General features: G+C 37.2%; 3 protein-coding genes across 5 annotated transcripts in view; 2 read left to right on the forward strand and 1 right to left on the reverse strand.

Moving 5' to 3' along the window:
• C10H12orf60 (chromosome 10 C12orf60 homolog) overlaps positions 1–18,473 on the forward strand; it is a 20,695-nt gene extending 2,222 nt beyond the window's left edge. Inside the window, exons 2-3 of one of the 2 annotated variants that reach the window (XM_019038270.3) lie at positions 5,852–6,010; positions 17,535–18,473. In XM_019038270.3, coding sequence (XP_018893815.1) covers positions 17,675–18,217 — 543 coding nt within the window. In that variant the 5' untranslated portion in view covers positions 5,852–6,010; positions 17,535–17,674 and the 3' untranslated portion in view covers positions 18,218–18,473. The remainder of the gene's footprint in view (positions 1–5,851; positions 6,011–17,534) is intronic. The other variant, XM_019038271.3, reaches the window with a different exon arrangement.
• PDE6H (phosphodiesterase 6H) overlaps positions 1–25,914 on the forward strand; it is a 183,953-nt gene that overhangs the window by 2,342 nt on the left and 155,697 nt on the right. The gene's annotated exons all lie outside the window — the stretch shown is intronic.
• SMCO3 (single-pass membrane protein with coiled-coil domains 3) lies at positions 265–8,836 on the reverse strand. Its single transcript, XM_055358723.2, has 2 exons — positions 8,748–8,836; positions 265–1,303 (listed from the first exon to the last, which is right to left on the reverse strand). Exon 2 carries the CDS (start codon positions 1,285–1,287, stop codon positions 610–612), a length of 678 nt encoding a protein of 225 aa, XP_055214698.1. The 5' UTR covers positions 1,288–1,303; positions 8,748–8,836; the 3' UTR covers positions 265–609.

Here is a 25,914-nt window from a genome sequence, read left to right on the forward strand (position 1 = left end):
ATCCATCCGGTTTACATTGTGTAATCAGTAGACGTTTACAGATCAGCTTCCTGTCCTAATTGAAGCACATTGTTACAAACCATTTTTCAGTCTCTTCTAGTTTACAGAAAACCAGATTTACTCTGATGGTCAAAAATATGGTAGTTTTTCTGTCTCATTCGAAGGCCTAGAGTTTGTGTCTAGGCAGAAGTTACTGAGTATGTCCCCTTATAACTAAATGATGTTTGAAGCTGGTGGTAGAAATGAAAGTCTCTGCATTCAATGTGAAATTTAAGAATTTTACTGAAATTAGAAAAGAGAAAAGTAACCCCTATACTTGCTACTCTACGATAGCATTTACCCCAATGTTGATCTGGTAGAGCAGGGTGTGAAAACATCCAGGGAGAAAATTTTTTTACCTCACAGGGTCTAGCATCAGCTGATCCAGGCATTGTTGACTCAAAACTCATCTAGTCATCTAGTCTTGGCATCTCCAATTTCCCTCTCCAAATTGTTTATCTTATTTAAGTCCATATTGGAAGCCTATAGAAAATGAACCTAATCAAAGAAGCGAACACTGTTACTGAAAAGGAAGCAGAAAAACACTTCAGTGGCAAATAAAATGGCTGTTCATTTCATTTGGTGTTTCACTGTATTGATGACCTCAGTAATGGCATGATTATATTTTTCTGAGGCTGATTTGAACTCCACCAGATGCTTCTCATAACTTCTGATGGCTGCTTGAAGCTGTGTTTTTTCCACTGCTCCCAGGATGGCACGGACAATCATATCTATGCCAAGGCCAAGAACAGCAACTCCAATACTACCAAGGAGAGAAGCACCAATTTGAGCTAACACAGTGACCAACTTGTTAATTATGCCAGTTGTGACATTTGAGCCCACAAGTTTAACAGCGACTGCACTGGCTGCAGATGTAGCTTCTCCCAGGATGACCGAAATAACCTTTTGCACTATTGCAATTTTGTCTGTTTCCTTTTCCTTAATATCCTGAAGTTTTCTATAGAGGGTTGGCTCTAGCTTATCTTTTAGTGCTTCATCAACCTTCTGCAATTCCTTTTGGATTTTCATAATGGCTTGGATGATGAGGTCACAGTTTTCTTTGATGGTCCCATCTCTTTTCATCTCAATGGAGGCCAGCCTGCACCCCAAGTGCATATTTAGAACCTCAGTCAGCTTATTGGTGACATCGAAGCTGTCAGATAAGCAATCAAGGAGCTGCTGGTGAAGACGATTTACTTCTTCCCGCCTTTTTGGGTTCTCTGGGTAAAGGAAGTCACTTTGGGCCATATTTCCAATATGATCGCTGAAAAATAAAATGGTAAATTTTTACTGAAAGTCTTAAAAAATGTCTGCTAACTGTGTAGAAGGGACTAGGAAATCTTTTTCTTCATGCATAGCAAAGAAGCAAGATGCTGTCTAAGGATAATTCCTCAGAACACTCAACAAGTTTTTTTAAAAGAGGGAGTATTGCTGTGTCACCCAGGCTGGAGTGCAGTGGTACGATCTCAGCTCACTGCAACCTCTGCCTCCTAGGCTCTAGCAATTCTCCTGCCTCAGCCTCCCGAGTAGCTGGGATTACAGGCATACACTGCCATGCCCAGCTAGATTTTTGTATTTTAGTAGAGACGGGGTTTCATCGTGTTGCCCAGGCTGGTCTCCAACTCCTGAGCTCAGGCAATCCACCTGCCTTGGCCTCCCAAAGTGCTTGGATTACAGGCGTGAGCCACTGTGCCCGCCCTCAGCAGGTTCTTTAAAACAGTTATTTTTATGAAATTTGGAGTCAGTGTATGGAAAATGTAGGCAACAGAATACAACCCTTTGATGGATAAATTAAGGTATTAGATTTTGTGGTGGTGAGAAATATTCATCGTTTGTCAAGCATCTGTTTATTAATAAGCGTGATTATTTCTAGGTAATATTTAATAACTTTTATTTGAAACAGACCCCAATTTGAAATGCTTAGCTCTTGATTACTAGTGCTCCTTAGTTTCCCGAACCCCTAGTCACCGCATTGACCACACCTACCAGACTGATTTCTCTAGCATTTGGAGTTAAACTCTAGTCAGGGCCAGATAAATATTAACATCTCTGAATTTACAGGGCTGTTTTTTGTGTTTCAATATTTGGTTATTTTAACTTAAAATATTCAAGTCACTTTATATTTCTCTACAGGCAAGTTATTTGTTTTCTAAACCTAAAGGATATCCAAAGGCAACATGTATATCATGCTAGAATCTTTAACAAATTTTTTCTTGTGATAAGATTATATATTCAAGACTCTTTGGATTAAAATTTCATGTGGGGAGAAGGTAGGCACTATACAGGGCACAGTGTTAATCAGAGATAATCATGTGATTATTCTCCATTTGCAAAGCTTATAAATTAAATTATTTAGAATAGTCTAAATAGTATTGCACTTGGGCATTATTTAGATAAACTAGAGTGAACATCAGAAAAAAAATGCCATTTTACAAAAGTATTAAAGAATAAGGGGCCGGGCATGGTGGCTCAGGCCTGTAATCCCAGCACTTTGGGAGGCCCAGGCAGGTGAATAACTTGAGGCCAGGAGTTCAAGACCAGCCTGGCCAACACAGCGAAACCCCATCTCTACTAAAAATACAAAAATTAGTTGGGTGTGGTGGTGCATGCCTGTAATCCCAGCTACTCTGGAGACTGAGGCAGGAGAATCACTTGAACACGGAGGTGGAGGTTGCAGTGAGCCAAGATGGTGCCACTGCACTCTAGCCTGGGCAACAGAGCGAGACTTTGTCTCAAAAAAAAAAAAAAAAAAAAAGTACTGAGAGTACATCATAGAATGAATAAAATAAACTTGACAAGAGATTTCAGTGTTTGTCCTTTTGGCCTACGGTACCTAACAGTCATGCTCTTCTGTGTTTATTTGGGTGAAAAATCTAAATTTGAGCCAGTAAGAGCACGATGCTACTCAATATGCATACTTTGAGTAGCCTTCCTATGTGGCTGGTACTTTTTTTTTTAAATTACACTCTTGAGAGAAAAGAGAGAAAAAATGGAGTTCTCTATCCATATCCATGTGGAATCTGGCACAGTCTCTTTTTGAGTAAACAATATCGTAATTAATTTGGATCGTATGTCTTCTAGCACTACGGTTCTTATTCTGCTGAAGGGGAACCTCAGAAGCATGGAATGTAGGAATGAAGATTTTTTTCTTTCAAGAAAGTAAACCTGAAAATAACCTATCCTCCAAATCGTATGGATATAATTTGGCAACGGAAAAGAGAAAATTTTTCTGAAATGGTTTAGGAACATAAATAACCATGTATGTTGTTAGATTTAGAAAAATGCACTGGAAACTCCTGGTAAAATAAACTACCATGGTCAGAAATTAATTTTTATCCTTGATTCAAATCCAGCACACATACACATATATACAGGCATGCACACGTGTAACAGACACACATTTCCGCAAAACAATACTTAGAAAATTTTCTAATCCAATTCCCTTTAAAGAAATTGCTTGTTGATGATCCAGTAAATATTCTCTAAACTTACAATGGGTTGGAAACTGTAATTTGCTAAGCACAGATTTGGACTTTGAATTTTCTTTTATCTTCTAGTAATTTTCCATTAAACGTTTGTCTTTTTTGACTCCCGGTTTTCAGATCTTATTATGAAGTGAAAACTCTAGTTTCTGACTGACAGGAGAAAATTAGCTATATTCCTATTCAGACAGTTAGGTGAGAGGAGTTTTCTTATCCTGAAAAAGTTCAAAATATCTCTAGTAGCTATCATATGCCATTATATGAAGGCATAGTTTCCAGAAAAGGTGGGTGGTTCTATCTACCTCAAGATAAACAAATGGAGAAATGAACCTTCCTCCTGGATGGGAGGCAGAATGCTTCCAAGTGGTCGGCTCCTTTTCAATTAACTCATTGTTTTAGCACAACTTCACGAATTAATCGTAAAATGTATCTGAAAGACTGAACAGGTGAGCCTTATTTTTTTTCAGAAAATAAAATAGAACTCTTCTCCCCCCAGTATTAAAACACCATAAAAACAAAATAGTAAACAGTATGGTACAGATACAAGAGTCAGTGAATTAATGGAACAAATTAGTCCCCAAAGCAGACCCTTCTATCTATTTAATAATAATAAATTGTAGAATCTCAAATCAATAATAATCGAAATTATTACTCCATAAATGGTCTTGAGTCATGGGCTAGACTTTGGAGTTAAAAATTAATAACAAAATTGTTAGTGTAATATATGTAGAAAATTAAATAATAGCTAGAAGAAAATGGATAATTTTCAAATATTGGTATGGAGTAGGACTTTATAAGCCTAAAACCAATAAAAAAAAAGCATATGCAAAAATTTGACTAACAAAGATGGCCAATGTAAAAAGAACTGAAAACAAGCTGGAGAGAATGCAAAAAAAGTATCGTTATTATTTTCAAAAAGCAGTGACAATCTAATATATAAATGAGCAAACCACCCTGAACAGAGTACAAAAAAATAGTATCTAATAAAATGGTGGGAAAAGTTCAGTCTTACTAGAAATCAAAGTGTAAGACATTGTACGTTTTCAACTACTAAAGTAATGTTTTTCCTCCTTTTAAGTAGTCTTGCTCTTGCACTTGCACTCTTAGACTCTTTTTCATGGGATCTAGACATCAGTTCATGACTTTGTTCCAATAACGAGTTTGGCTAAGAAATGTTATGATGTGCTAAGAATTATGTTTCCCTTATAATGAAAAAAGACTTTTATTCTGAGTCAGACTTACCTTCCTAGCTTTTTTCCTTGGGTGGGGAGTAGGGAGGGTTTTCTTGTGCTTACATATCTTCAGCAGGCCTGCCACCATACCTGCTTAGGTATGTCTGAGCTCCAGTTCTGAATACAGCTCAAGGTTATTTCTACACCCCAAATGAGATAGGGAGCACTGGGGAATTAGGAAGAGGAGAGGTGGGGATTGAAAGTGAAACCATTGAACTGTGTTTTGGACAGGTGAAGTTTGAAGAGCTTAGCGAAGAAGGCAATTATTGGTTCATTAACAATTCATCTAATAGGTTAGTACTTACCACGTGTAAGGTCATATGCCAGCACCACTCTGCAAAGCATACAAAGATGAAAAAGACATGGTCCTTGCTTTTTTGGAATTTCTAATCTAGTTAGGAAGTTAAGACAGATTTATAACTGTAATATCAAGTTGAAAGTAATATGTCGTACAAAATTAAAGGTACACTTGGTATTTGACTTGTGCAAATTTGTTTTAAACAACCCACACTTTAATATATAATATATTGGCACTGTGGCCATGTGGAGACATTTAGTCATCTAGTAAGGTTAACAATTTGTAACCTTTCAAGTATTCTTAGATATGTGCTTGACAGTTGAGGAGAGGCTGGGCACCACATGGAGAACCATAGTTGGCAGTGTGCAGTATTTTCACTATTGCCCTTAACAATTTAGTTCTGACTCCCAAAGTGATTGCTCCACTCAGCAAAACAAAAGCCCTGCAATTATTTGGAGTCACCCTTCTTAAAGATCGTAGTTGTTACTCAGGCAAGCTTCAAGTGATATTTTACAAACAACCCATAATATTGTGCCCGAGAGGAGTTCTGAGCCATATACTTTCTCCATCTTATTCCATTTTCATTGATGACCTGTCACTTTCAAAGATTGTAGCACCAACAGCAAGTGTTATATTTAATCCAGCGTTAATTAACTACAGCTATTGTATGGTAAGTTTGAACTTTTACATAATTTGAATTGTCACATGATGGTGCTTCCTGTTGGTGAAAAGTTCCACTTGGGGAATTACCATCCACTTTTGTACAGAGTTTGTGCTATTATTTGAATATTTTCTTGCAGTTATCCATGAAATGGGTTCTGTAGTGCCCTGGAGCAGCCCATGGGGAATTGCTAGACAGCAGGTGGAGCTCTTGGTCTCTGGGTCTCCCATTTTTCACCTGGGCCTTTGCTGGACTGGAGCAGCTGTGCTTTCTCTTGCTCTACACATTTGGGCTCTGGGTAGGTAAAATTTTATTTGATGAGAGAGTTCTGTTGCTAAAACAAAGTTTGGAGATTTTTGACTTGTTATTTTATTAAAAAATGACAAAAACATCTGAAAGCGCTGATGTCATTGGTCAGCACACCTTAAGAAATGAAAATGGAGACAAAGGTTAGCTTGAGATGGATGCTTACTGCACCTAACCTTGTTAATTTTTTTGAATTGAGAAGTCAACATTTAAGATTAAAGGGCATATAAAATATGGTAGAAATATGCTGATAATTGTGTCTAAAAGTTAAGTTTTATTTAATGACATCATACAGTTGTTTTAGTTTTTCAGAAAAGGAACTACCTTACAAAATGAAAATGTACTGATCATCATATGTTCAAATAAAACTCTTCAGGGTACTTTCGTGAATAACAGTAGTGCGTTGACTGTCAAGTGCTGTTGAACTTAGAAATTAATATCAAGGTGATTAGAGAAAGCTTCATGGAGAATGCAATATATGATTTATACTTTGACAGATGGTACATTATGGAGAAATTAAAAGTGAACGGTTTGGTAAAACAATTTTTAAATATATACTTATTACCAGTAATATATACACTTTTTTAAATAGAGGAGGAAAAACACCCGTGAACCTACCATTTCACTTTTGATTTTTGTTATTCCTTTTCAAAATTTGTTTATATGCATAGTATCTTCACAAAGTTATCATAGTAGTATAAATAAAATTCATCTTATATTCACTTAACACTTTCCCCTATTTATAGCTTTAAAAATATTTGGCTGGGCGTGGTGGCTCACGCCTGTAATCCGAGCACTTTGGGAGGCCGAGGCGGGCGGATCACGAGGTCAGGAGATCGAAACCATCCTGGCTAACACGGTGAAACCCTGTCTCTACTAAAAATACAAAAAATTAGCCGGGCGCGGTGGCGGGCGCCTGTAGTCCCAGCTACTTGGGAGGCTGAGGCAGGAGAATGGCGTGAGCCTGGGAGGCAGAGCTTGCAGTGAGCCGAGATTGCGCCACTGCACTCTGGCCTGGACGATAGAGGGAGATTCTGTCTCACAAAAAAAAAAAAAAAATTTATTGGTTACGTATACTATTCCCTATCTTTACCCTGGTTCAATAAATCTAAAATTGTTTCACTATCACTAATAATATTCTAATGAGCATTTTGATACCCACAGATTTTTTTTCCTCCATTATCTGGATTATTTCCTCAGCATAAGTACCTAGAAGAATTACATAATTAGTGGCATAAGTAATGGGAATTAAATTTTTATTACTTTTGATATGTTTCGTAAATTGCATTCCAAAAGCTTTTACCATGCTACCCCAAATAAATTTTTATAGCAGGATACTGGGTATCCTGCTATAAAATTTTTACAATTTTTATTTTAGATTCAGGAGGTACATACACAGGTTTGTTCCCTGACTATACTGTGTGTTGCTGAGGTTTACTGTGAATGATCCCGTCACCCAGATACTGAGCATAGTGCTGGTATCTTTCCCAGTCAAAGATGGTCCTATTTAAATATTGTTGATTTGGGAAGTGTAAGGTTAAATTTCAAAAAGAGAAGTTCTTGCCTATTTGGAAATATATACTGAAAACATTTAAGATGAAATGAAATGGTCTCAGAGATTTGTTCACAAATAATCTGGAAAGAATAGTGGGGTAGGGTTATAGAGGAAAAAAGATTGGCCTTGTTTTGATAATTTTTAAAGCTGAGTTATGGGTACATGGGAGTTTATTATATTATTGTCTCCACTTCTGTGTATGTTTGAACTTTTCTTATAACAAATAAAAAAGAAAGAAAAAGAAAAACATGACCCCGTCTAAACCTCTGATGTTTAGTCATTAGTGCTCTCTGAGGTTTTACATTTCTTCTTGCTGTCACTTTTCTTCACTGTCCAAACAGGGTTTTGCCATCATGCACAGTTTCCTTATTTGGGAGTGTGGAAATAGGGTATAGGTAAAGTCAGGAGCTTTTCAGGAGAAAATAACAGCTTCTAACTAGTTCTGAGTCTCCTTTAATTCAAATAAAAATCTGTGACCTTTAATTAAAACAAAAATTGATCATGATGTGATGATATACTTTCTGATATAAATTTATTTAAAAAATGTTTCTGACCAGAAAGAAGAATATTAAAGTCATTCATCAGCATTTATCAAGTGCTCACTGGTGAAGCCTCTACTGTGTCCCTTGAGGCATTTGAAAAAGACAATGTTCCTTGCCCTCAAGACGATAACAGCCTGTTTGGAGACACACAGCAAATGCTCAGAGATATTTAGATATAACATAATTTATGAAGGAGTATAAGTACTATACATTAACCAGTATTAGATTCCACATTCATTCTTTCATAGATAGGTACTGAGTGCCTATATTAATATTAATGACATAGAAGGAAATGTTACTATCCATGTAAACTTCACACATTCACACAGGTATCATTTCATCCTTAATCCTTCTTAGAATTGATGTCTTTACTGCTTCTCTTCCACTCTGACTTAATCAGTCCTAGAAATTGTTAATTTTCTTCCTTCTCTGCTGTCTTCAGAGAAGGCACCAGGAAAGGTTCCTTCCAAATCACAAGGAACATGTCATGGGATCCTCTTATAACAAAGCTGTTTTTTTACTTTATTTTATTTATGGTTAGGATTCAAGGCTGACGGGCTAATTCAAATTCCTCCTACTACTGAGAAACAGAGTATTATATCAATACTAATAGAAATATCCATGTTGCTTACCTTGCTGTGTTTCTGAGTTCCGTGGTCCTAGCAGTTGTTTAGGAGTATTGTTAAAGTGCTTTTTCGTCTGGTTTCATCTGGATATTTCTGATGGAATGTGATGACTTACAGACTTTGCTAGTCTCTGCTGGGTCCCTCTGCCTGTCTGGTTTGTAGGCTATTTCTACATGGCTTGGCCCTCAGAATTCCTTCATTTCCTATTAATAAAAACTTAGTATACAGTATTAAGTTATATAAACTGGAAGACTAATAGTGTGTAAAACTTATTTTTAAATTTCTGTTCTTTAATGGACTTTTTATTGTTGAGAAGCGCTATATAACTGAGCTAATTCAATTTAGTAGAGAAGATGGCTCTTTGATTGCAGCTCTCAGATTTTGGGGTTTTATCTTGTCAACTATTCCAGATACTAAGTTTCTTTTAGCTTCTGTTGCATTTGCACCTCTAACTGTTGCTGATTATTTAAATTCTCAAGATATATAAATGCAGTTACTTGCATCCAATTTTTTTTTCCTCTTCTTTCCAGCTAGGAGTTCTCCTCTTTGTCATTCTTTCCCTTCCTGTGTTGGTAAATTGTCTTGACAATATAAAAACCTTGAAGTCCAACTTCACTCTTTTCCCTGAAAGCTCAGATCAGAGTCTTCCCTGCTGCTTCTTCCCAGCTGCTTCTTCCCAGCTTCAGTCTTCAGACCCATTAATTCCTCCACAGCAAAGACACCTGAGTCGCAGGGAAATCACTCAGCCCCAGTGTAACTTAGTGAAAGACAGCAGGCTTTACACTCAGACAGTCCTGGTTTTGTGTACTCCAAGTACCACTTACTAGTCATGTAATCCTAAGAAAGTCACTTAGCCTAAGTTTTCCCATTGGTGTAATATGAGTATTAGTTAATAATTTATGGATTAAATGGGATAGTGTTTATAAAGTAATTGGCATAGTGGCTGATATGTGGCAAAATCTTATGAAACGGTAGCTATTCATATATTAACAACAGTATCTCCTGGTGGAGGGGAGAGGAGAATGGGTGGGTACAGGATACAGAATCAAAATGCCAGACAGGCAGACAGGAAACTTTAAAATCTAAAGATGCTGCCCTGTGATCCTAAAGAAGGGCTAAGTGGGGTCACTTTTCTACTTTTGTCCCAGTGGATCATCTTGCCCTTGATGTATCCAGGGCCCCACCATGTACGGATGTGTGGCCAGTGTGTCTGAACTAGGTATGGATGTTAAGTAGGATTTTAATAGATGTTTGGGGAGGATGGTGGTATAGAGGAAAGAATACAGATGGAGGGAACACTGAGAGCAAAGGAACTGAACCAAAAATTGTAGAACATTTTCAGGGAACAAAATCCACCATGCTGGTGATACAGGGTGTAAGTGGGAGCAGTTAAGGGAAGGTAAGTCATGGAAAATTGAAAATAGTTTGTAGATAGCCTTAGATGTCATGCTAGGAAATTGTATTTCATTCTGTAGGTAATAATGAACCATTAAAAAATCCTTTTAATTATGGTGTAATATTTGGAGATTTGGATTTCAGGAAGGGTACATTATGTAAACTTGATTAGTAGGTATGGACAATAAAGCATGAGTTACCAACCCCATTGCCTACAGTATGTGGACAAAATATGTCTGTCTTTTACCCTGTCTTAAAAGAGTTGCATTTTGTTTCCAAAGAGGCTATTGTTGAAGAGTACCATTTAACCCACTTGTTCCTAAGGTGTTTGTTTCTCTCCTATTTCTACCCTTCTTAACATTTATTGCCTACTCATCCACTCCTTTCTCTCCTACCACATAGCAGCCTAAGTGGAGTTGCCAAAATTAAGGATAAACAGTAACAATGCAAAATAATTATCAGAGAAAAACTAGAAGCAATATTGATTTCATACTGAGCCCCCTAATCAACTTGAACTTCTTTTTTCTGCAATCAGTTTCTCAGGTTGAAAACTTGAACTTCTTAAATCTTTCTTGACTACTAAAGCCAGTATTAACGTCAAGTCAATAGTCAGAACTGAACCTTAGGAAGCAGGCAAATTTTCTTAGTGTAGATCTTGGAGTCAGGGTGGTTTTAGGGAATCAGGAAGGCTGATTTGACAAGTTTCACTGCTGGATTGACAGTGGTGGGAAATGAGAGTGAAAGCAATAGTATCGCCAAACTTATCTGCATGTAGCTCTCACTTGATAGTTTCTTTTATTTAGAATGCTTTATTTTCCCTTTTATCCTAAAGCTCATCCCCTTCTTTTCCTAAAATCTCTGCTCAAAAACCATATATTACATGACCCTGAATAACCTGCCCGATTCAATTATGATTGTTTCAACAATTTGCCAGCACTTATGAATGTTGCACTTAAAAAAAAATCAAGCAAACCTAAAAATAATCACCTTTTTGACCCAATAGCCTCCTTTATCTTTCTTCTTCACAGTTAGACTTCCCAGTTTGGTAGTGTACATGCATTGCCTCTACTTCATTTTCTCCATTAATTTTCCAGTATTTATAATCTAGCTTCTGTACATATTCCTGCCTCTTGCAAAATTGCTTTTCTAGCATTGTCAATGACATTGTAATGACTAAACATAAGAAATAATTTACAGTGTTTATCATACTTGCAGCATTTGAAATTGCTGATCAGGTCTTTATATTTTCTCTCTTTTTTTTTTGAGACGGAGTCTCACTCTGTCACCCAGGCTGGAGTGCAGTGGTGCCATCTTGGCTCACTGCATCCTCCGCCTCCCAGGTTCAAGCATTTCTCCTCCCTCAGCCTCCCGAGTAGCTGGGATTACAGGCGTGTGCCACATCCAGCTAATTTTTGTATTTTTTAGCAGAGACGGGGTTATGCCATGTTGGGCAGGCTGGTCTCCAACTCCTGGCCTTAAGTGATCTGCCTACCTCAGTCTCCCAAAGTGTTGGGATTACACTAAAATAAAATACTTAAATATAATCTAAGAATGTGTGAGCCACCATGCCTGGCCAATTTATCGTTTTTTCTTTAATGGATATGCTTTTGGTGTCATACATATCAAAGGACTAATCAGCTAACCAAAAGTTACAAGATTTTCTTCTGTTTTATGGTTTTGTATTTTTATATTCATGTCCCATTTTGAGTTAATTTATGTATGTGTATGGTATGACATAAAATCAAGGTTTATGTTTTTGCATATGGGTATCAGGCTTTTCAGCACCATTCATTGAAAAACCCTAAACTTTCTTTTTTTGTTGTTGTTCTTTCTTTGTTTTTTGTTTTCATTTATTTCTTCCAAAAAAAAAAAGGGAGGATACATGTGCAGAATGTGCAGGTTTGTTACACAGGTATACATGTGCCCTGGTGGTTTGCTGCACCTATTGACCCATCCTTTAAGTTCCCTCCGCTCGCCCCCCACTCCTCGACTGGCCCTGGTGTGTGTTGTTCCCCTCTCTGTGTTCATGTGTTCTTATTGTTCAACTCCCGCTTATGAGTGAGAACACGTGGTGTTTGGTTTTCTGTTCCTGTGTTAGTGTGCTGAGGATGATGGCTTCTAGCTTCATCCATGTCCCTGCAAAGGACATGATCTCATTCCTTTTTATGGCTGCATGGTATTCCATGGTGTATATGTAACACATTTTCTTTATGCAGTCTATCATTGATGGGCATTTGGGTTGGTTCCATGTCTTTGCTGTTGTAAATAGTGCTGCAATAAACATACATGTGCATGTGTCTTCATAGTAGCATGATTTATAATCCTTTGGGTATATACCCAATAATGGGATTGATGGGTCAAACAGTATTTCTGGTTCTATATCCTTGAGGAATTGCCATACTATCTTCCACAATGATTGAACTAATTTACATTCCCACTAACAGGGTAAAAGCATTCCTATTTCTCCACACCCTTGCAAGCATCTGTTGTTTCCTGACTTTTTAATAATCTCCATTCTGACTGGCATGAGATGGTATCTCACTGTGGTTTTGATTTGCATTTCTCTGATGATCCGTGTTGTTGAGCTTTCTTTTTTATACATTTGTTGGTCGTGTAAAGATCTTCTTTTGAGAAGTGTCTGTTCATATCCTTTGCCCATTTTTTGATGGGGTTGTGAATTTGTTTAAGTTCCTTGTAAATTCTAGATATTAGACCTTTATCATGTAGGTAGATTGCAAAAAATTTCTCTCATTCTATAAGTTGCCTGTTCACTCTGATGATAATTTCTGTTGCTGCGCAGAAGCTCTTTAGTTTAATTAGATTCCATTTGTCAATTTTGGCTTTTGTTGCAATTGCTTTTGGCATTTTTGTCATGAAGTCTTTGCCCATGCCTATGTCCTGAATGGTATTGCCTAGGTTTTCTTCTAGGGTGAAAACACCTAAACTTTCTATGTTAAATTGCCTTTGCATCTTTGTTAAAAATCAATTGACCGGCCAGGCACGGTGGCTTTTGCCTGTTATCCCAGCACTTTGGGAGGCTGAGGCAGGCAGATTATGAGGTCAGGAGATGGAGACCATCCTGGCCAACTTGGTGAAACCTCATCTCTACTAAAATACAAAAAATTTAGCTGGGCATGGTGGTGTGTGCCTGTACTCCCAGCTACTTGGGAGGCTGAGGCAGGGGAATCGCTTGAATCCGGTGGGGGGCGGAGGTTGCAGTGAGCTGAGATTGCGCCACTGCACGCCAGCCTGGTGACAGAGCAAGACTCTGTCTCAAAACAACAACAACAAAAACAATCGATTGACCACATTTGTGGGTCTTTTTCTAGACTTTCTGTTCTGTTAGGTTGGTCTACATATCACCAATACTGCACTGTCTCAATTACTGTGGTATATCTTAATATTAGATTGTGTGAATCCTCTAACTCTGTTCCTTTCGAAAAATCTTTGTTTATTCTTGTTCCTTTACATTTACATATATATTCTAGAATTCACTGTTCTGTATCTATAAAGAATCTTGGTGGCATTTTTATTGTGATTGCATTAATTCTGTGGAGCAATTTGGGAAAAATTGACATCTTAACTACGTAAGTCTTCCAATCCATGGACAGAGTTTGAGTTGACATCTTTGCTACATAGAGTCTTTCAGTTCATGGACAGAGTTTATCTCTCCATTTATTTACATTTTCTTTGATTTTTTTTACTTCAGAATTTTATTTTTTTAAAATCTTAGTGCACAGATTATGCACATATATTCTTAGATTTATATTTAAGTATTTTATTGAGAGAGTATTATAAATGATACTTATACAAATGATTGGTTCCCTGTTGTTCATTCCTAGTGAATAGAAAACAATCGATATTTGAATGCTGACCTTGCATCTGCTAATATTACTAATAGCTCTAAGAACTTTCGTGTAGATTCCTTGTGATTTTGTATGTAGACATCATGTTGTCTAGAGAGGTAGTTTTATCTCTTCCTTCTCAATTTGAATATTTTCTTTTTCTTGTCTCACATCACTTTCTAGGATTTCCAGTATGATATTAAATAGAACTAGTGAAAGTGAACATACCTGACTAATTCCCAATCCTGGGGGGTAGCAACTAGTCTTTTATTATGTTAGCTGTGGTTCTTGTAAGAGCCCTCTATGATTAAGGAAGTTTTCTTATATTCCTAGTTTGCTAAGAATTTTTATTATTAATGGATATTGAATATTTAAAAATGCCTTTTCTGCATCTACTGATATGATCATGTGGTTTTTCTTGTTTAGTTTGATTTTTTAATGTTGAACTAACCTTACCTTTTTGGGATACACCTTAAATTGTTCTTAAGGAATATTGGTCTAGAGTTTTCTTATTTTTCTACAATGGTAGCCTTATAAAATGAGTTGAGAGATATTCTCCCTTCTGTTTTCTGGAGGATATTGTATAGAATTGTTATTCTTTTTTAAATGTTTGTTTGAATTCACAAGTGAAACCATCTGTGCCTTGATTTTCTCTTCTAGAAGGTGTTTAACTACAGACGCAATTTCTTTAAGAAATATAGGTTTATTTAAGTTTTTTGTTTCTACTTGGAAGAGTTTCCATAGCTTATGTCTTTTAAGGGAATAGGCCTATTTTATTTAGATTGTTGAATTTATGCACTCAGAGTTGTTTATAGTGTTCTCTCATTATCCTTTTTATATCTGTAGGGTCATAGTGACATCTCATTATTTACATTGGTAATTTGTGTTCTCCTTTTTTTTTTGGTCAATCTGGCTTAAAGTTTATTGGTTTTTCTTTAAACACTTTGTAGTTTTGTTGGATTTTATCTATTTTTTCTGTTTTCAATTTCACTGATTTCTACTCTTTATTATTTTTTTCCTTTTGCTTACTTTGAATGTGTGCTCTTTCTTTTCTAACTTCTTAAGATAGAAGTTAAAATTATTCATTTTATATCTTCCTTTCTAATATAAACACTTAATCTACAGATTTCTCTCTAAACACTGCTTTGGTTTCATCCCACAGATTTTGATATATTTTCGTTTTCATTCAGTTCAAAATAATTTCTATATTTTTGTGACTTCTTTTTTGAGCCACAGATTATTTAAGGGTGTGTTGTTTAATTTACAATATTTTGTAATTTTTCATGTATCTTCTTTGTTGACTTCTATTTTAATTCTATTAAGAGAAGATTTATTGTCTTTTACATATATGAAAAAAACTGCTGGAATTTTTAATTGGAATTGTGTTGTATTTATAAATTAGTTTGAGGAGTACTGACATCTTAGCAATATTGAGTGTTTTGGCCCATTAACAATATATATCTTTCTATTTATTTAGGTCTTCCCTAATTTTTGTCAGCAATATTTTACAGTTGTAAGTGTAGAGATATTTGATCTCTCGTCAGATTTATCTATAAATATTTCATATTTTTAATGATATTGTAAAGGTCATTGTTTTAATTTTAATTTCTGATTTTTATTTTGTTGCTAGTATATAGAAATACAATTGATTTTGTACATTTGATCTTGTATTTTTCAACCTTGTGAAACTTAGTTATTACTTCTAGAAATACATATTTAATGTAATCATTGATCTGCTTAAATTAAGTATAACGTTTATTCTTAGTTTTCTGTTTTTCTGTTCTGTTTTTCAAATTTCTCTGTTTTCCTTTTCAAGCCATCTTTTGGGTAATATAAGTAGTTACTTAAATAATTTTGAAATTTCATTTTAATTTGCCTATTGACAAAAATCTGAATTAGTATCCTAGGGCTCCTGTCACAAATTACCTCACACTTAGTGATTTTAAACAACAGAAATGTACCCTCTCAGAGTTCTCAAGGCTGGAAGGCTGAAGTCAAGCAGGACCTCTCTCCCTCTGGGGGCTCTGAGGGAGAATCTATTCTTTGCCTCTTCCAGCTCTGGTGGCCATGACCATCCCTTAAGTTGGGGCCACATCACCTCCATTTCTGCTTCCATGGCCCCATTGTTTCCTGCTCTGTTTTTAATAGTTACTCTAGAGATTATAATATACTTCCACACTTCACACAATCTACTTAGAATTAATATTTTATCACTTCAAGTAAAATCAAGAAGTCTTTCAGCTACATAAGTCTCCTTACCCTCTCTCCTTTATGATGTAATTGTCATGTACATTAAGTCTACATGCATTGAAAATCCCAACAGTGCTATTTTTTGGTTATAATTTTTGCTTCTTTCTGTGGTCTGCCACCTGCTATTTGATTCCTGGGGGTCCCCTTTCCTGGTGTTCTGGCTAGAAAACAATTTCAGCTCTTCCCATTGCATCTGGTTCTCACCTTGGGGCAAAGCAGTGAGAGAAGGAAGCCTGCAAGGTCACTACCACCATCCCTGCACCACAGTTGCTTCTGCCTAGGGTAGAGTGGGAAGAGTGAAAAGGGGTCCACCCCATAAGGACAGCGTTTTCACTGCCAGTTGACAGGGGCAGGGGCAAACGACTGGCTGACCTCTACTGTACTTGTGAGGTGTGTGTGGGGTTGGGGTGGGGAGTAGGGGATGGGGGTGGGTGGCACTGCTGTTACTTGTTAACCCTCGAAGTCAAAAGTGTTTGGAGCTGCCTCTGCTCATGACTAGTTGGGGGCAGACAGAGGGTGGGGTGGGGGGGCTACCATTTTGTTGCTGGCAACTAGATCAAAAGGGATCTGCCCGGCAGAGCCCCTGCTCCTGATTTGCTGTGTAGAGTGGGTTTATTTTGGAGCTTTCCCTGTTTGGGCTTGTTCACAGTTCTAATTCCAGGCTGCCCTAGAGCCCAAGATGGGATATATAGGAAGCAGGAGAAGACAAACGACAACAACAACAGCAACAACAACAAACACAGAAAAACACACCCTCAAACAAAAAGTCAGAGCTTCATTGCTTTATTGTCCTTTAAATGCTGTACTCCCTACTTCCTTGGCCTTCTGTCATCCACCTTTCAGAATTATCTGATAGTGATTTTATATATTCAGTCCAGGATTTTTAGTTGTAATTAGTAGGAAAGATCAGATGGAGTGTGCTTAGTCTACCTTAACTGGAACCAGAGCCCCTCTATGTAATTTATAATGCTTTATCCAGTATTTTTCACTACATTGAATAGTTAAGGGTAGTATCCTTGAGTGTAGTGTAATTCAGTATATCAATCTATCCATATATTTGGGATCCAGCACACAGTATTTGATATATGGTATAAATTCGGCGATACAACCCTATTCTACCCTGTTTTAATTATTTTTGTTATTATTTTTATTGAAGCATAGTACCATTTTTGTTTCAATGTTTGTATAGCTTTCCTGCCCTTGGCAGGGGGAGTTATCTTCATATTTAGACTATACTTTCAGTTTCTTTATGGTTGCCAAATCGACTTTTATTTTTCATTTGGATTACTGCTTTGCTTTGCAGTATTGGAACTTATTTGTTGGAGAAATGTCTTCAGAGTCAGAAAAGGATAAAGAGAGACTGATTCAAGCTGCCAAAATGTTCTTCTTTCATGTACAAGATCTTGCTTCTGTCACAGACACACTGAATTGTTTAACTGCAGTATGAATACTCAAATCCTTTTGATGGCTGTGAAAAACAATAGTAACATTAAGGATTTTTTTGAGCAAATGCTCAAAATTTTTAAGGAGATGCAATCTGTAATGGATGCAAGACATGACAAAATTCAAAAGGAGTCTTTATGTTCCAAGGTTGCAATGGCCATGTGCTCTGTGGTTCAGAAGAGTACCAATGTAGAGGAGTTGCATCAGTCAGCTAAAGAAGTTTTCAAAAGTGCCCATACGCCAGTCATCATCTCTGTGCTAAACAGCAGTAACATCCTTGGGAGTCTGGAATCTTCTCTTTCACACTTGATGAAATTCCCCATCATGAATCTTCAATTAAGTAACTTCTGTACAGAAGACACCAAAGAGCAATCAGATGCCACCACATCTGAGAGAACCAGAAGTCCAGGTTCTTCCAAAACCACTGTGATAGACACCTTGAAAAAACTGCAGGATGTACTAAAAACTGAGGATTCCAAAAATCCCACAAAGTCAGAGCAGATTTGTTGGAACAAATTGTCGAGGCTATGGGACCAATCTTAGAGATCCTCCAAAAAGCCATAAAGACTATGGAAATGAATATTTCTGTGTTTAAGAAAGCCAGTGACAAGTAGGGATGCAACAGAAATGTTCATTTCTGTCAGAAAACTACTTACAATCTTATGGTTTTTCATAGTAGTTTCTAAGATCTTTTGGTGCCAAACATGTGCTATGTTAGAACATAAGTACACAAAAGTCATCTGGCAAAACATTTACCTGTAGTTTTGCTTTATTAAAATAAAAGGAAATAATTAAGAAAGCCTGTTTGAAATGTCAGTCACTAAGAAGAATATATTGTTGAAAAAAACAAAGTGGTATTACATTTGAGGATGTTTCTAAATATTGTGTTTCATCTTAAAGCATAATTAAAACAACCCTAAAGTAGTTCCCACACTTAACTATTCTATTTCCAGTGAGAAATCTAGGTAAACTGTAAATATTATCATTAGATAGACAATCTAGGCCTGGGAAACAAACTCAATTTTTGTCACTCATATACCAATTTCTATATACTTCAGTACCTTGACGATCAGAAGCCATCACTAAATATTTTAAATATGATTCATAAGTAAGTGAGAACAGTGAATGAGCAATAATAGACTTTTCTTGCTTATGTGAGTAAGACCAGAACAGATAGTTCATTCTCACTTGTCTCCTGAGGTCTTATGATTAGAAAATACTAGAGGTGGAAAAATGGAAGTACTCTAGCCTTTCACAAAGAAAAGACTTTCACAAGGAAAACACTTGCAGAAGTAGGATATCTGAGATGTGCTTTATTTAAAGAAATGAGACAGGGCAGTCTCTTTGACTACCACAAGTCTTTGGTTCTCATGCATTGTAAATGAGCGTGTACTCCTAAGATTGGTGTTGAAGTTAACTATTTCACATGATACCTGATAGAACTCTGTTGAGAATAGGAAAAGCAATAATAACTCCAAGCCAAAGCCATCATTGTAATTCCCATTGTCATTTAAAATAAGGAGTCCCTTCTCCATCCTCAGATAATTTCAAAATGTTTGGTAGGGAGGGTCAAGTGGATTTTGACCATTACCAGAGCTTGGAGGTCCTGGAAAAAACGATGAGTTTCAATACATTAACTCTCATTTTCTCTCCACAGAAAAGCTGAAACCTTGCTTATTTGTAATAGGTTTCTATTAAGAACTCTATTATTTTGAAGAGGATGTTAAATTGATTCATTTGCTACCATACACACACACACACACACACACACACACACACACACACACACACACACACACACACACACAGAGGGTGAGAGAGAGGAGAAGGGAGACAGGACTCTCACTTTGCTACTTTTTCTGGACCTATATGTGTCTAGGGTTTCAATCTCCTTTTAGTTTTAGGATTATGTTTCAGAACGTTGGATGCAACAGCTAGGGGGATTCATATGGAAATGAATGAGACAAGGACCAAGAAAAGTCTTGGTGCAGAGTCTTTCTGTGAGGTGACTGGGAGAATAGCTGGTGGCAGTTCACAGGAAGTCCTTGCCAGATGCCAATGGGAATGACAACCAGGGTGTTAGAGATGGGAAGTGCCCACTTCAATAAAGATGAGTGGTCTTCCAGTGCTGGTGGCTGTTGTTAGGCTGGTGATCACTTTACAGTGTTTCACATTTTCCCACCACTGGGTACCACCAGTCTGACCACTCTAATGACATCATGTCTGCTGCTGCCTCCTGGCTTCTGGAAATACTGAGGAAAAGGTGTATTTTTTTCTCAAACCTATTACTCACATTTAATGTTTCTCTCAAATACTTTGGTTTTGGGTTCCTCTCATTTTCTCTAATATCCTTCAGTTTTTGAAGAACAAAGTGGGGTGTGTTTCTATACTATGCCTGGTCTCATTCCTCCTCTAGGCTGTGAGCATGGGATGGCCTAGCTGTTTGAATGAATCATCAGTAGGGAGGAAAAAGTGAACTGCCACACAACACAACACATGATCATTTACTATTAAAAAAAATGAAATACTATTATACTTGTAATTTTTTTTATTAGTTGCCAGTGTTTGCTGCATCTTGGTATTTCTGAAAGCACCTAATAAGTGCTTGTTGAATTTTACCAAATCAAGAGCTAGTTCATTCAGTGTAAATCAATTTGATTCATATTATTAGACAACTCAGTACAAGAATCCTGATTCTTCTAGCAAAACAAACTTTACTGAAATTTTCTTTCATTGGATTTTTTTTAAAGTAAGAGTAAATAGAGAACTTCAGGATAATCTAATAGGCGTATTAAAGAGAACACCTTGTTATAAAAATAAAGTATTGCATGGGTTGAGTGTTTTTACTTTTTAAATTTTTCCTGTTTCAATCAGCTTCTTCAGGTTAAGCAGTATATTTCTGTACACATCAAAAGGAGACATACATGTATTTGTTTAATAAAATTACTATAGGACATAAGTACTCCTTACAGCACAGTCTCTGTTAACAGTTGCATGAATTTACACATATTTGAGCATCCGCCTTATCTTTGGAAGATATCCCAGGCTAACAAATTTATCCCAGCAGAAATTACAGTGAAATTTCTAAAACTAGTCTCTTAGAGTTTCATAAACATGTAACTTAATCAATTTAAATCAATACTCTACAGATTCCTTGCTCAACAACTTTGGACTATAGGGAGAGACTGAGGGGATGTGAACTATGTACATTTATCCTTAACCAAACTCATGAATCTACATAATTTTAAGAGAATAGTTTCTGTCTCCAGAGATTTGATCTGTAAAACAGCAGCAGGAGTTAGAACTAAGTTATCTTTTTTAGAAACTTGGCTATTCCCTTAAGGATCATAATTGTGTAAGTCACAGTGTTCTCAAATGTTGGTGTATAGCAGAATCATCTAGAGGACTTATTAAAACAGACTGTTCAATTTCTGTAGTCTGTAGTCTGGGATCAGGCCCTAAAATTCACATTTCTAACGAGTTCTTAAAGGATGCTATTGCTGCTTGTGCCTGGAGAGTCAACGCTTTAGGAGAATTGTCTTACTCAGAAAATTATGACTTCTCATGGAAATCAAATGCTTTTGGCTGACTTTTTAGCTTCACTGAGTGGCTTCCAATTTCCTCTCCAGCCCACATTACCCCTCACTCTCTGCCAGACCTATCTGCTCCCTGACCTTATGCTGTACATACATCGATCATTCCGTATCCGCTTCTATTTTCTGCTTTCCTCTAAGTAAAACCTCATCTCTGGTAGAAAGCTTTATCTAACCATAGGCCAGAGGAATCACATTTTTCTCTCAGCTCCAAGCATTTAATATTTGGCCTTGTTTTGGGCACTACACACTTGGCACATACTCCTTCTTGTTTTTTTCTCCTTCTGCTCACCCTTTCTCCCAGCCTAGAGCCCTAACGGCTGGTTCAAATGCAGCCTCTTACTTAAAGCCTTCCGGGTGTCTCTTCTTGCCTCAGTTGGAAGAAATCTTTCTTTTGAATTGTTATGAACAGAAAACTTGATTTTTGCCTTTTTTTTTTTTTTGGCATTTCACTTGTGGCTTGCTTATGTTCTTAATTTATCCTAAGAGATTGTAAACTCATGAGAGATCTGGCCTAGTGTTCTCAACTTTTAATCCCCAAAGTGCTTTGTACACAGTATGGCTCAATACATGCATTTATATGGCACAGGAAAAATGTACTTAAGATGTTGGGTGGCTTTTACCAACATAGCATGTCATTACTGACTCATCAATGCTCACTGGAAAAGCTTGGTCCCAGAGCCATGTCCCCAGGACTGTCTACTAAGTAGCCACCAAACTGCCAAAGACCCTATCCTATGCAAGTCACATAAATTGTCTGTTTGTAGAAATTCTTTCTTTTTTTCTTTTTTTGAGATCGAGTCTCACTCTGTTGCCCAGGCTGGAGTGCAGTGGTGTGAACTTGGCTCACTGCACTACCTCCGCCTCCTGGGTTTAGGCAATTTTCCTGCCTCAGCCTCCCAAGTAGCTGGGATTACAGGTGCGTGACACCATGCCTGGCTAATTTTTGTATTTGTAGTAGAGACGGGGTTTCACCATGCTGGCCAGGCTGGTCTTGAACTCTTGACCTCGTGATCCGTCCTCCTCGGCCTCCCAAAGTGCTGGGATTACAGGGGTGAGCCACCATGCCTGGCAGAAATTCTTTCCTTTATTGACTGTAGAGGCTACTGCAACTAGGTGACAGAGGTGATTTGGCCCTGTTAGTTTCAAATCCCAATTTAAAGAATAGTACAGAGATGCCTGAACTCCCTGCCAGGTAATTTTATGTAGCTTATTCCCCATTCCATTTCTTTGATCATGACACAGGCCATTCAGGAAGTCCTATGGAGAGTAAATAGATGGACCGATTTTCAGTTTTGCTGTTTCTTATCCAAATCTCAAAAGGGATAAGGAGCATGGACTTTCAAAATCCAAAATTATAGAGCTAGCCCTCATCTTTACTCCATTTAGCCTGATACCAGGGTCTTTAGTGATCGTGATCAGGTTAAATAATCCCTTATGTCGCTACCTAAATTACTACCTGAGGGAAGCGTTAGAGAACATTTCCAGCTATACAATTCAACAATTTATACTTCTTTGCATGTACTAGTTTACATGTAATGAGACCTCGCTATATTGCTGATATTTGTTTGTAATCAGTGTTTTTTTCTCTCATACTCTCTGTTAACCTTCACACATACCCTCATGTTTTCCTAATATTTAAATTTGCTATGAAGACTTAAATTTGCCATCAAGTTCTCTATGAATTAACATATGAGTTTAAATTTTAACTTTTTTTTTTTTTTTTTTTTTTTTTATTTTTTTTTTTACATTTTTTTTTATTATACTTTAAGTTTTAGGGTACATGTGCACATTGTGCAGGTTAGTTACATATGTATACATGTGCCATTCTGGTGCACTGCACCCACTAACTTGTCATCTAGCATTAGGTATATCTCCCAATGCTATCCCTCCCCCCTCCCCCAACCCCACAACGTTCCCCAGAGTGTGATATTCCCCTTCCTGTGTCCATGTGATCTCATTGTTCAATTCCCACCTATGAGTGAGAATATGCAGTGTTTGGTTTTTTGTTCTTGCGATAGTTTGCTGAGAATGATGGTTTCCAATTTCATCCATGTCCCTACAAAGGACATGAACTCATCATTTTTTATGGCTGCATAGTATTCCATGGTGTATATGTGCCACATTTTCTTAATCCAGTCTATTATTGTTGGACATTTGGGTTGGTTCCAAGTCTTTGCTATTGTGAATAATGCCACAATAAACATACGTGTGCATGTGTCTTTATAGCAGCATGATTTATAGTCCTTTGGGTATATACCCAGTAATGGGATGGCTGGGTCAAATGGTATTTCTAGTTCTAGATCCCTGAGGAATCGCCACACTGACTTCCACAATGGTTGAACTAGTTTACAGTCCCACCAACAGTGTAAAAGTGTTCCTATTTCTCCACATCCTCTCCAGCACCTGTTGTTTCCTGACTTTTTAATGATTGCCATTCTAACTGGTGTGAGATGATATCTCATAGTGGTTTTGATTTGCATTTCTCTGATGCCCAGTGATGATGAGCATTTTTTCATGTGTTTTTTGGCTGCATAAATGTCTTCTTTTGAGAAGTGTCTGTTCATGTCCTTCGCCCACTTTTTGATGGGGTTGTTTGTTTTTTTCTTGTAAATTTGTTTGAGTTCATTGTAGATTCTGGATATTAGCCCTTTGTCAGATGAGTAGGTTGCGAAAATTTTCTCCCATGTTGTAGGTTGCCTGTTCACTCTGATGGTAGTTTCTTTTGCTGTGCAGAAGCTCTTTAGTTTAATTAGATCCCATTTGTCAATTTTGTCTTTTGTTGCCATTGCTTTTGGTGTTTTGGACATGAAGTCCTTGCCCATGCCTATGTCCTGAATGGTAATGCCTAGGTTTTCTTCTAGGGTTTTTATGGTTTTAGGTCTAACGTTTAAATCTTTAATCCATCTTGAATTGATTTTTGTATAAGGTGTAAGGAAGGGATCCAGTTTCAGCTTTCTACATATGGCTAGCCAGTTTTCCCAGCACCATTTATTAAATAGGGAATCCTTTCCCCATTGCTTGTTTTTCTCAGGTTTGTCAAAGATCAGATAGTTGTAGGTATGCGGCATTATTTCTGAGGGCTCTGTTCTGTTCCATTGATCTATATCTCTGTTTTGGTACCAGTACCATGCTGTTTTGGTTACTGTAGCCTTGTAGTATAGTTTGAAGTCAGGTAGTGTGATGCCTCCAGCTTTGTTCTTTTGGCTTAGGACTGACTTGGCGATGCGGGCTCTTTTTTGGTTCCATATGAACTTTAAAGTAGTTTTTTCCAATTCTGTGAAGAAAGTCATTGGTAGCTTGATGGGGATGGCATTGAATCTGTAAATGACCTTGGGCAGTATGGCCATTTTCACGATATTGATTCTTCCTACCCATGAGCATGGAATGTTCTTCCATTTGTTTGTATCCTCTTTTATTTCCTTGAGCAGTGGTTTGTAGTTCTCCTTGAAGAGGTCCTTCACATCCCTTGTAAGTTGGATTCCTAGGTATTTTATTCTCTTTGAAGCAATTGTGAATGGGAGTTCACTCATGATTTGGCTCTCTGTTTGTCTGTTGTTGGTGTATAAGAATGCTTGTGATTTCTGTACATTGATTTTGTATCCTGAGACTTTGCTGAAGTTGCTTATCAGCTTAAGGAGATTTTGGGCTGAGACAATGGGGTTTTCTAGATATACAATCATGTCGTCTGCAAACAGGGACAATTTGACTTCCTCTTTTCCTAATTGAATACCCTTTATTTCCTTCTCCTGCCTGATTGCCCTGGCCAGAACTTCCAACACTATGTTGAATAGGAGCGGTGAGAGAGGGCATCCCTGTCTTGTGCCAGTTTTCAAAGGGAATGCTTCCAGTTTTTGCCCATTCAGTATGATATTGGCTGTGGGTTTGTCATAGATAGCTCTTATTATTTTGAAATACGTCCCATCAATACCTAATTTATTGAGAGTTTTTAGCATGAAGGGTTGTTGAATTTTGTCAAAGGCTTTTTCTGCATCTATTGAGATAATCATGTGGTTTTTGTCTTTGGCTCTGTTTATATGCTGGATTACATTTATTGATTTGTGTATATTGAACCAGCCTTGCATCCCAGGGATGAAGCCCACTTGATCATGGTGGATAAGCTTTTTGATGTGCTGCTGGATTCGGTTTGCCAGTATTTTATTGAGGATTTTTGCATCAATGTTCATCAAGGATATTGGTCTAAAATTCTCTTTTTTGGTTGTGTCTCTGCCTGGCTTTGGTATCAGAATGATGCTGGCCTCATAAAATGAGTTAGGGAGGATTCCCTCTTTTTCTATTGATTGGAATAGTTTCAGAAGGAATGGTACCAGTTCCTCCTTGTACCTCTGGTAGAATTCGGCTGTGAATCCATCTGGTCCTGGACTCTTTTTGGTTGGTAAACTATTGATTATTGCCACAATTTCAGCTCCTGTTATTGGTCTATTCAGAGATTCAACTTCTTCCTGGTTTAGTCTTGGGAGAGTGTATGTGTCGAGGAATGTATCCATTTCTTCTAGATTTTCTAGTTTATTTGCGTAGAGGTGTTTGTAGTATTCTCTGATGGTAGTTTGTATTTCTGTGGGATCGGTGGTGATATCCCCTTTATCATTTTTTATTGTGTCTATTTGATTCTTCTCTCTTTTTTTC

This window comes from Gorilla gorilla, chromosome 10, assembly GCF_029281585.2.
Source record: "Gorilla gorilla gorilla isolate KB3781 chromosome 10, NHGRI_mGorGor1-v2.1_pri, whole genome shotgun sequence".
Classification (NCBI taxonomy): domain Eukaryota; kingdom Metazoa; phylum Chordata; class Mammalia; order Primates; family Hominidae; genus Gorilla; species Gorilla gorilla.

Excerpts from the sequence above, each read along its gene's own strand:
- SMCO3 (XM_055358723.2), bottom strand. The coding sequence starts at position 1,287 with ATGGCCCAAAGTGACTTCCTTTACCCAGAGAACCCAAAAAGGCGGGAA.